The following is a 12,137-nucleotide window of genomic DNA, read 5'->3' on the forward strand; positions in this document are numbered from 1 at the left end:
AGACACGGTGCCTCCAGCACATTTCCCAAGCAATTCAGTGGAAACTACTGTGCCCTTCTAACCAGACTGAACTGAGAAGTAATTCATTCTGGAAACACGAGGATGTCTGTGTGCGTGAGAATACCACTACTCCATGCGCCGGCACTGGGGCTGCTGGAGAGTGTGTGTGACTGCGTAAGCCGCTGCGGGACGAGTAGCAGCGGGGAGGAGATTAGGTGTAGAATCCCATCGTGGCCACACTCCTCTGCCTTCCTCAATGTGATTATTCGTCCTGGGCAATGTCGTATTTGCTTCTGAGGTTCTAATTGCTTAAACTACATTGAAAAATAAAAAAAATATTTCTGATAGCCATATATTACTCAAGTAACACAGGGGTTTCTGAACTAGGGAAAAAAAAAGTAAATTCCCCTAGGTTTGTAGTGGAGTAGAGAGAGGAAGAGGACACAATCCTGGGCAGCACTATATACAGCTCTGCACCCATCAGCACATCACCATTAGCCCCCTTTTCATTTTCTGTGCTTTGTAGATGGCAGCAATTCCAGTTATTTCTTGCGTAACAAATATAGCAAAAGCATCTTTTTGTAGCCTTCACTTTGTTTAGACCCAGTCAAGCCACAGGAACTCATCGTGGGTTACTTAACAAGTACGTAAGCTGCTAACACCTAGTTTTCCTAACTAACCTAAATGTTCACAAAATCATTGTCCTGACAAACCTAACCCACCAAAGAAACTACAGACCAACAGTGAATTTTTTTCAGTTCCCATTACAAAATGTAGAAACTTAAAGATCTGCTTCGGGTGTTTTTTTATGACTTAATTTCACATCTGAAATATGCTCGAGCCTGTAAGTGAACAGGATACTCATCAGAATTATTTATATTCATTTTCAAGGCACTGATATGCAAACTAACTTTCATGCACATACCAACCTCTATTATATGCACTCGCCAAACGTAACAGCCCTTCAGGCTGCCGGCAGTTGCCAAGGAGGTGGGCGATACTGCTGCTGCAGTGACACAAGTTTAGATAAACCTAAGTAGGGATCGTTTATATGAAAACCACTGATCCTAAGACAAATAAAATAAAAGAGAGAAAAAAAGTCTTTTTGACATCTCGTAGTCTACTTAGGTATGTACTGCTAAAACTGGCAAGGTTATAGAGGCATTCATAGCAGCAGGCATCGAGAAGCCTACTGAAGAGTTTCCATCAGTACAAAGGACTGTGTTAGGGTAAAGCAGGGATGCTGGGTTTGCCTTTTGCAAACATTTTCATCGCTTCCACCAAGGTTCTTCTCCCGCAGACGTGCAGACATCTCGGGGAAGGCTCTTGCACTTCAGCTATTAACTTGCACTCACTTCAGTTTAAGTCTCAAGCCCATCTTCCAGTAAGGAAATAACTTAAAGGGACAAGGACTGCTCTTTTGGAAATACAAACAGAAGACTCCTAACTGTTTTTTAAAAGGAAATACGTTCTTTCGTTGCCACTAGAAAAAACGTAACAAATGTTACTAGACAGTTACTCCTGAGAAACAGTTTTGCAGCTTAGCCCTTAACTATATTTGAAAACTACTTCCAAAACTGGCTTCATTGTGAGGAAATAAGGAACATTCTGGGAATTATTTTAATGCTGGAAAGCCACTTAGTTATTAAGATATCAATCAGAAAATTACCACTTTTTAAAAAATATTTTTCTGTTATGAATTCATTAATTGAAAAAATAATACGAAATGCCCGTGTAGGATGAACGAGGTACTCGTCTGTATCCAGTATCAAGTGTGGGAAACAAAGGAGAAAACCCAACCCAGCTTCTGCAGTCTTAAGACTGGTGTTCCACTAATGCTACGTATTTTTCCCCCCAAACGGGTAAGTATTTAAATAAATCTTACAAATGGAGTTTCTTGCCAAACTTGGTCGGTTCATTAAAAGAAACAAACAAACCACCCCTCTGGTACCCCTCCAAAACTTACCATTCCAATTTTTGGTTATTTCCATACACTCATTTGCAAAAGCCTCTTTCAAGATACATTCTGCTGCCTTTTATTAGGAAGGGTGAAGGAGGGGAAAGAAATGGTTGAGTTAAATGTGATGAGCATTATCTGCATCAAAGCCAAAGTTTCAGCCCTTGCAAACAAACTGAAAATGGAAACTTTAGTTCTAATGAAATAGTTTGCAGAGTAATAATTGCAGGAATCACTGCTATTTAGCGTATAATACTATTATAACAGCATTTGAACTGGTGAAAGATGCATCTTTAATTAGTATTTTTTAAGGCACTAGCATATGGCAGACGTCATCTCTCTGGGTGGTTTCAGCACAGAAAGCTGAGCAACTTCCCCCAAAAAGCCACTGTTTTCTAGTGGATTAAGTCAGCCATGAAGCCCTAATAATTATAGGAGCCCTGCAACTGCCACAGTGTAGAACAGGGCAGAGTATCTCAGCCTGAATTTCTCAGTTGAAAAATGAGAAGAACGCGCTCTCAGTACAGATGTACTGACAGAGGATGAAAAGTTTTAAAAATTATTTGGAGATACAAAAAGCAAAGTCACAGGAAAAATATTTTTAGAGAGAGACAGTCCAAAAGATCATTTGTGATGTCAGATCTTTGCTTTCTTTTTGCTAGGATAATCCAGTCTGAGGTCATTATGGGCTCAGCGGGCAAGGAGGCCCTCCAGAAGTGGATTGAAAAGGCTTTTCCTGATATAATATAAAATCCACCCATGTTTTCATTCTATAAAAGGTGAACTTGCAAGGCAGTTTAGTCTTGATCATTTTTTTGTTACATGATATACTGGTTTGAAGTTTTCTAAATCTTCTTGTGATAAATTCATTTTCTAGTCTATTTAGCTGAGTGGTTGAAATATAAGAAATTAATTTCATTTATTTTTATTACTGATTCTTTTCCTTCCTTTTACATATCCATCTGAAAACATTTGGAGTCACCAATAGTAGCTGTACATTAAACACTGTTTTTGTACAAAACCTAGTTCTATTGATACCAAATGGGCGGCACGGCAGCGAGAAGTGTTCTGAGGCAAACAAATTCCTTCTCTTCACTCACCTCCAGCTTGCCTATCGCACGAGTATATCCTGCCTTCTATCCTGAACAGTGAAAAGGAAGTTCTGAAACTGGTGAATTAGGACCATGTTCGTCTTCTAAGCAAAACGAATTGAGCTGAGGCTTTGGCTGTACAGAACAAAGTATTCCCTCCCACTTGTACATGACGCACCTGTATTAATTTATGCGGCTGTTTAGTTACAAGTGTTGCAAGCTGATTGTAAGTCATCAGTATGTGCCTTGTACTGTAAACTGTTATTGTAATAAATTTAATATTCATAATCCATCTGTGGATGTCCCCTGTGTCTTTCTCTTATGAGAAGAACAAAGATAAAACTCAATTCCAAGAAAAAGCAGAACACCTAGCCCAGTTTACCAGCAAAGTGCCTGACAAAAAGCAAGAGGATTTCCTCCAGTGGTTGAACCTTGGCCCACTGCTAAATACACTTTCCTTCTATTCCAACAGAACCAGTGCACATCACATTTGTTTAGAGAGAACAGCAAAACCAAACTGATCCACACTTAATTGCTTAGCTACTTGATTAGCTGACTTATAAAATTCATTCAGGTCTTTCTAAACTGGCAGGCTTGGCACTTAGTCATGAGAGAAAATGTGAATAAAATGAAGTCTGCTGAACAAAGCATCAAGAGAAATACCAATCTCAAAATCCTTTCTTTTATATTAATTCACCTTATGGTAGCATAAAAGTGATCCATTTACTACCGAACAAAATGAAAGAAACCATTGTGAAAAGTGAAAAAAAAAAAGTATTTTAAAAGTTATGACCGCTTTTAGAATCCTACCTACCAAGTTATAGTTTGGAGGTAACTTTGTTCTTGATTCTGAACCTTTGAGCACATGGACAAATCTAAAATATTACCTCCAGCAGAACAAGCAGATATGACCACAACACATGAAAGGCTCATACACCTCATTTCACACCAAAGATGATGCAGTAAAATAACACAAGCACTAAAAACCCCCTCACATCAGATCCAGTACATATTTCAGACTTTAATTGTTTATGAACGTTGGGTCCCCAAAACCAAAGCCCACACATAAATACAAAAATTCATACATCAATATACATTTAGCTTTCAAAATACCAGGCTACGTACAGAAATCTCCTGGATTATTATTCAGGCCGTTTTTCTTGCTTTTTTGCCCTGCTTTTAGAGCTCTGCTTCTCAGTTTTGAGAGCATCAGTGGGCAACGATGACTGCCGCAAAGGGCTGAGAACACCTTTGACTCAGCAGAGCAATTTGTTCCAGTTGGTGAAGGGAGTAGGGGCCCCAGGAGGAGGTAGTCTCACCTTACGTTGTTTAACACTTCTACGTCTGTCCCAAATCTCCAGGTAAGAAGGACAGGGTGCTGAAGGTCAGGGTGAACAGAGACAGCCAGATTTAATATTTCAAAGTATAAACAGACTAAAGGTGTGTATGAAGGAACCCATTAATCCATTTCAAAAGTTGTTCTTCTACTATGGCACACGCAATTTCTTAACTGAAAGCCAGGAATAAATAACTAGGATACACTTCTACTTCTGTACAAGAGTCCATGCAGCAGCAGCTTTTCCTCTTTGCTGACAGACCAAGTGGTTTTGTCCATCACAGGAGATTAATCTTCTTCCTTCTCAATGTAAGATTTACTGCTGACACGTGCCATCTGCCTCGCCAAATAGCGGTCCCTGGCTGACATCACTGTCTCTTCATTGCTCCGTTTGGCAAATTTGCTCATGCCCTCAGATGGTTTCTGTGCTTGTTCTTTCTCCCCTTCTTCTCCACCTTTACGTTTCTGCACAGATGAAATTCCAGAGCTGGATCTTCCCTTCTCATCCGCCTCTTTCTCTTTTCCCTTTCTCTCCTTTCCCAGATCCAGCTCTCCGTCTTTTTCTAAAGACTCAGGAGTACCTTCCCTCCTCTCTCGGTATTTTTTTTCATCACTACCATATTTCTCTCTCCTCTCCTTCCCATGATCTTCCTTTTCTCTGTATTTCTCTCCTCTCTCCCTCTCTCTGTCATTATATCTATCTTTACCATTTCTCATTCTTTCTTTCTCTCGATCCCTTTCGGAGCCCTTCTCTTCTCTCTCCTTTCCCTTCCTCCAGTCTCTGCTGTGCTCCTCCCTCTCTTTTCTTTCCTTCCCCTTTTGTTTATCATCTTGCTCTTCCCTCCTTCTGTAGTTATCTTTGTTAGCGTGATCTCCGTATCTATGATGCTCTTCCTTTTCCCTTTGGTGATCCTTTTCATGGGTCCTACTCCTCTCATAGTCTTTTTCCCTGTATTGTTCATTATTTCCCCTTCTGCTTGGCTGGCTCTCTCCTCTCTTCCCAAGATGATTTGTTGGGGCTTTTGCGCGTGGCTCTTCCTCCACACTGGATGAGCTCGGTGACCTGGAGTGTCTCTGGCTCTTGTGATGTTTAGCCTCCTCGTCACTGCTCACAGAGCTCTTTCTCCTTTTCTTCTTTTTCAAATTTACTTTACTATTTTTATATCTCTTATCATCATCACTACTATCAGTTCCTATGTCAGTATCAGCGTCTGGATTATTCTCTTTCTTAGCAGAGGGCTTCAGTTTTTCTCCTTTGTATGGGCATTTGTTCCTTTGGTTGGATTCATCGTAACAACTGTCAGATTTTTCTTCCTTTATCCTGTATTTTTTATGTTAAAAAAGAAAAAACAACATTACACAGCCTGAAATCTCAGACTTCTCTGCAAACTGACTTCTGGTGAGGACTTAAGCAAAACATGCTGCAAAGTGTAATAAAAGCAAATCCCTCTGTGCCTCAGGTTCCAGGAATCCAGCGTAAAGGATTTCTATTAAGTACCTGTATCTGCTTCACTGGACAATGCAACCTGATGAATTTACCTAAAAGGATGGCTCTGGTTAAGTATCGGTAGCGTCCACGTAAGGAGAAGACACTGATTTGTATTCTTATGTGAGCTTTTTGGCAAGCTACACATTCTTTCCTACATGTTTATTCATGTCAAATCCAGAGAAGCAGCAGATAGTAGGTTTTGTTGACAGAGGTAGGAACGTAGCTTCTAATAGTAGTAGTAGTAGTAGTAATAGTAGTAGTAGTTGTAGATTTTTTTTAATCCAGTATTTCTGAAGATCTCACTCTTGTGGCTAGGTAGAAATCGGTATCTTTTAACAACTCATACATTCTTAAACACAAAAATCTGATCCATGGAGGACCAATCTGGGCAGCAGACAGAAATGTTATGGTTCTTCTTTACTGGTAAGGAAATACATGTTCACTTATACGAGCAATATCTCCTCTTTCTAATCACACAGCTACAGCAACAGTCTGCAGTAAACTCTTACGACTCGGCACATCTAGTTAGACTGAATCATGTCTGATGCGTGCTTGAAAGCATGGTTAGTCCATGAACAATGACTAACAATTACGCTGAGAAGTTTGATAATTTATTTAGTAATCTAATTAATTAAAATAACAAGTCAAAGTGGATTAATTTAGAGACCGCAAAATTGAGCTGTCTTCTCTCTTGATCCTGTTGCACTACACCTGAGCTAATCTGAAAGCCTTGCTGTGAGCACGCTCTACAGTGCTACTTGTTTTCCCCTACATTCATTATACATACAAATCACAGAAGGAACATTTCCTTAATTTGCAAGGTTAAGAAATCATCATTTCAGATGATCTCTACACAACACAAAACTACATCATCCTGAAGACGCTCTCAAAGAACATTAAAGCAAATGGCCACGCGGGCTCACAACTACTGCTGCTGTTTTTACAAAGAAATGCAACTGAGGAACTTTTTATTGATTTCGTCAATAAAAAGAAGAAACCATGAAGTGCAAAATTCTTTTAACCACCTCAGTGGTGCACAACTGAAACCAAGCAGGTTATTTTCCATTTGGTGAAGACCTGAGATAGGATGTTTTTCCAAAGATATGGGTATACTGATACTTGAAATCCCAAATGACACTGTGGCCTCAAATTTCCCATTTTCTGCTTACATTCAGGAAGCTGTTCTGCTTTTCTTCCAGTCAGTAATCCTTATTTCCTATTTCTTTTACGCTGCTTTTCTCTATTTATTTCCAATGAAGTGGCATGTCCTTATCCTAAACACATAATCCAGAATCCCCTTATTTCCAAGTAACTTCACTGTCAGCAAATTCTTCATTTAAGCCAAGAATTTACTCTCTAATACTCGTTTCAGATCTAGAAGATCTCCTGATGAAAGCTGCCTTTTCTTTGTGATTGCAGGCATTTAACTAGTGACAGCCATGTTTAAGGCCCAACTCAAGCGATGCTTAACCTGAATTAACTCTTTTAAATGATCCGTTGTTACACATAAGAAACATGTCCCCTTCACTATATTTATCCACAGGGCAGAATTTCCCCAACTACATAAATAGTTCAGCCACATCTCATTGCTTTATAATGTGCATATATTAAGATTTTAAAGTATTCCCACTGGGTCTCCTATGTATTTGATAAATTTCCTTTTACCACAGCATCAACACTCAGTTAACTTATTTTTTATGAACCCATACATGTAGAATAAGGACAAAGCCAGAAACTCACATTCTTTTCAGGAAATTCCTATCACAACATCGTTTCCTATGACTTACCTCTGTGCTCATTATTTTACCTCTGTCTCCCTCGTGATTCAAAATACATAACTTACTATAGATTGCCAAATATTATGTAAACCAAAGTAAATATAGGTTAGAACAATACCAAGCAGTGTAACAAGTATAACTGTCCTGCTTGTTTGTCTTACAGCCTATACCACCATAACAAGTATAACTGTCCTCTTGATACTTTTTAAATGCATCCCCCCTCCTGCTTGTTTGTCTTACAGCCTATACCACCAATGATCGTTGGGCATTTTCCAAATAATTCAGCTCTTCACCTGCATGAAGTCATCACCTTACCCTGCCAGTGTTTCAGTACTGCCTAATTCTTACAGTGTTTCAGTGAGTCTGCAATCATAAACAGGCAAAAGCTGGTTTATATCTGAAAACCTTCTGGAACTGCATCCTACCTGGCTTCACGGAAGCTGCATTTAGGCATCTCTTCTTCCCCTACCCGCTGGTTTAAAAGATGTCTGTAAAATCCACTGAGATCCTTCTGTTTGGTCACATCCAGGTATGCTAGGACAAAGAAAGTAAGGTTGGATTTACTGTGCCACAAACACTCACCAGACACAACTCACAATTTGTAGACACCGCCACGATTGCAATCTCTATCCTCGAGGTTTTCAAGCCCAGAGCAGAAAAAAGCTCAGAGCAACCTGATTTGACCTCACAACAGACCACACTTTGAGCAAGAGGCTGGAACAAATGACCCTCAGAGGTCCACTCCAACCTGTTTTATCTTACGATCCTATACCTTGTTCTTTACACTTGTTCCTGGGACACTGTACAGAACCTGTACAGTAAGGAGTGTAAGCCTTGTTGCACCCAGGCTTGTGAGTCTTCCTGCAAAAAGTGACCCTTCCTCAAAAATTAAATGTTGCAATCCAAATAGTACTGACACATGAACAGAGGAGCTTCCTCTGTTCCTTTAGCAAAACGGAAATAACCAAGGAAAATAACCAAGTGGGATCTGATTCAGTATCTGCTACCTGCTCTTTTTTCATTTTAACTATCTGAAATCTCACAGAAAAGGCCAGATGACAATGTGCATCATGTACAAGGTCGTGTTGCTTTTTAAGGCAAATTATTTCAGTGTGAATCTCACCCTCAAGAGCTGCCTCTCTTCTTTCTCTTTCCTCCTCCTCAGCCCTTTCTTGCAGCTTCTTCTTATAGGCTGAAGTCACAAAAGCCTCTTTGTGATCAAACTCTCCTCCTTCCATTTCACGCTCTTTCTGGATTTTTCTTTCCATTCTTCTTTCTTGCTCCTTTTTTCTAATTTCAGCTGCTTTGACGATATTGTGGATGTATCTGGGCTAAAAAAGGAGGGGAAAAAGGCACCATACTGAGAGGTAATTGAGGTGGCTAAAAAAACCACAAACTGGGATTGATGGAGATGTTGAAGAAAGTTGGTAAGGGAAGAAAATTGACAGAAGCTAGTCTACTCTATTTTCACGTTGTTTGATAGCTATCCGAAATAAACTGTCCTTCTTTTAGATGGCTAATGTGGCATGTGTCCCAGGAACAAAAGAGGTTGCTATAGTCAATCACAGCATTCAGCATAGCTTTGGCCCGGATGATTTTTACTCTGAGTGAAATTAGGTGTTTTCTGAGTTCTCACACCTGTCTTCTATCTCGTAATAGTCTTGCTTTTCTAATGTTATAAAGGAGTAGGAAGCTTCCTTTTATGTCCATGTAACACAACAGGAGCTTTCAAAAGAAGTAGAGTAAGGAACAATTAAAACATCGCTTGTCAGGCTAATTCAGCAATGCTTTGAAACAAAGGACTGGGCGGTAGAAACTGGCTCAAAGATCCCCAATGAAAGTTAATTACTTCAGCCTTCTGACAGTCCTCCCGTGAGCACACTAGTGAGTGAGGAGGGACGACTTATGGCCATTGGCTTAACAACAGAAAAGTCTTTATTGTCAGAAGCTGCATTGTTGCAGGGAGCACTGCCTCTAATCCTATTATCCTGCTGTAACGTTTTCTTCAGAAATACACAGAAAGATACGCTACAGGTACAGGATAAATTGGGTGGGAAACTTATAGTCTCCCACTCTCCAGAGTACCACTGGATCAAGACTCAGAAGTAAGTGACAAGCTAACAGTTTGGCCAAAATTCCTGCAAATTACTACCTTAAGAGCACCAGGATTTGAGCACAAAACTTGCATGCCACATGAGAAAATGCAGTTGGCAACGCTTAAAGGTTAATAAATCATAGTTATTCCAAGCATACAGAGGTAAGTCAGAGAGCATACATTTTCAGGTATTGACCTTTTTGTCATCTTTTCCGGATAACAGACTGGCATTACTTTCTTTCTTCTTCTGCTGCATTTCATCATAAATACTGTCATATTCGTACACTGTAGCATCTTCCTCTAAAGCCTTCTGAATCTCCAGTTTAGTCTAAAAGAAAAAAAAAGGAGAGAGAAGAGAAAAAATCGTGCTTAATTTTTTTGTAACTCTTTTCAAACATTTCATTCCTACATTGTAATTTAAAGAGATCTACAGCACAAACCTACATTCATTAGAACACTGAGTGTAAATTAAAACCGGTTTGACCTATACAGTCCTTGAACTGTCTACCAGGAGTGAGAAGGCAAAAAACCAAATCATTATCAAGATTTGCAGTTATAGGAAACATAGGAAGCAAAGCACAACAGTCAAAGCAATACTGGAATCTGCTTACGAGCAAACTGTTCCATCAGATAACGTAATTCATTTTTTCATAAACAGTTAACAACATTTCAATAACTTTCACTAACTGTCAGTTATCATCTATAGTCTGTCCTCTTCCCTCAAACATATGTACTAATATAAATCAGGATATGATTTCGTATTTTGCAGTTCTAGTCTAGTTCTACAGTCAGACTGGAAGTAGAAACTGTGAAACCATTCAATATTTAAAAGCCTCATCAGAAAAAAACAATTACTAGAGGAGCCCTTAGATCAGATCTCCTGACAGCAGAAGAGTGCAGAAGAGCAACCACACAAGTTTCTCTTAAGCACATATTACCTCCACTAAAAGCAGCAACGTGCTAAATGTATGATGCATAAATATCTTTTCCTTCTAGATATGTCTTTTATTGGTCTGCAACTTTTAAAATGCAAACTTCCTGGTTCCTCTGTACAATTTATTTCTTGATTACAGAAAAAGGCTCACTGTTGGCATATACTTAAGTAGTTTTTAAAAGCGATACTTTGTAACATTACATTCTACAAACAAAACAAACTGAGAAATGCTAAAAACTTCAACACCTTCTATGCCACAAAAAAACATTGCTGGCATTGAGTAAACAGAAATTTTACTGTGTTTTCATTAATGCCAAGCTCTGTGTTAAACCCCACTCATGCAGCTTTCATGGAGCAGTTCTTCAGCTACTCTGATTACAGATAGAATAATTACAAAATGAACCATCTTGCCCTGAAAAGTGAAGCAAACCTTTGCCTGTGCAAAGTCTCTAAGAATTTCAAGTCAAGTTCTAAACAAAACCTTGTGCTTCATTAAGTGATTTTTTTTAAATGACAAATCTAACTCTGCAGTTGCACAATTACGTTTTTGCAATTATTTAATAAAAGGGAATGGATGCAGTAGTTTCTTCATCTGTCAGGGCATGAAGAGCCTCCACCGCATCTTACCTGTTTCATTGCTTGTTTTTTCAATGCTTCTTTCTGAAGACTTTCACCAACAGACGGCTATAAGAAGGAAACAGCGCAGAAATGAAATTAATTACATTGGTACAGCTTGTATTCTTTTCCTACCATTCAACGAACAACTATATGATGGTTCCATTACATAAGTCCGTCTCTCACTTCAAGAACATTTTTCTGTAAGTAAGAAAAGCTAAAAGTTACCCCAAGCATACAGCCTTTTCCATGAGCAAAGCATTTCCCTACCTCAACATACATACGTATTTACATATTTTATGAAAATGGTGACGAGTTTAAGAACACTATTTCAACGATGTGTGTACCTCAAAAGCTGCACAAAATTTCATGCCATTTCACAAAAGAAGTGAGCTCTGGCCAATAAATGCTCAGACACTAGAAGGTCTGTGAAAATGGTTTAGTTGCAATACCCTTCTCCAACCACTGCCAAAAAATTGGTAGAAAACACACCTCGAGATCAATACGCCAGGAAACAGGAATACTAATCTTCCCTTAAAACCACAGTATCTACTACTGAAAAAATGTGTTCTAATCATACTGTCTTTCTAAAAAAGCTTTGCATTTTACTTTGCTTTGTCTTTTAATTAGTGTTGAACTAAACTGCATATCTATCTTTTATCAACCAACAGATAATACTGTTTATTAAACAGAATCACTAAAGATGACAGAACTCATATCTTTGTTTATTTAATTAAATCTTGATCTTAAAAAGCAGAAATAGGAAGGAAAATTCCTCTTCCATTTTGGCAGCTTCTCAAGTTCTGAAACTTTGACTAACAAGTGCTCCGTATCACATTTTA

The 12,137-nt window shown here is 38.9% G+C and overlaps 1 protein-coding gene across 1 annotated transcript; it reads right to left on the reverse strand.

Moving 5' to 3' along the window:
- Window positions 1–4,672: 4,672 nt before the first annotated feature.
- Window positions 4,673–11,360, reverse strand: NSRP1 (nuclear speckle splicing regulatory protein 1). Its single transcript, XM_009876246.1, has 5 exons — window positions 11,308–11,360; window positions 9,943–10,074; window positions 8,775–8,982; window positions 8,077–8,185; window positions 4,673–5,705 (listed from the first exon to the last, which is right to left on the reverse strand). The coding sequence occupies exons 1-5, from the start codon at window positions 11,314–11,316 to the stop codon at window positions 4,673–4,675; spliced, it is 1,491 nt and encodes a 496-aa protein (XP_009874548.1). The 5' UTR covers window positions 11,317–11,360.
- Window positions 11,361–12,137: the final 777 nt, after the last annotated feature.

This window comes from Apaloderma vittatum, unplaced genomic scaffold, assembly GCF_000703405.1.
Source record: "Apaloderma vittatum isolate BGI_N311 unplaced genomic scaffold, ASM70340v1 scaffold2839, whole genome shotgun sequence".
NCBI classification, from domain to species: domain Eukaryota; kingdom Metazoa; phylum Chordata; class Aves; order Trogoniformes; family Trogonidae; genus Apaloderma; species Apaloderma vittatum.

Excerpts from the sequence above, each read along its gene's own strand:
- NSRP1 (XM_009876246.1), bottom strand. Across the intron at positions 8,186-8,774 it reads AAGAGAGGCAGCTCTTGAGG|CATACCTGGATGTGACCAAA; the intron begins GTGAGATTCACA and ends TCTTTGTCCTAG. Across the intron at positions 5,706-8,076 it reads TGCAGCTTCCGTGAAGCCAG|GATAAAGGAAGAAAAATCTG; the intron begins GTAGGATGCAGT and ends TAAAAAATACAG.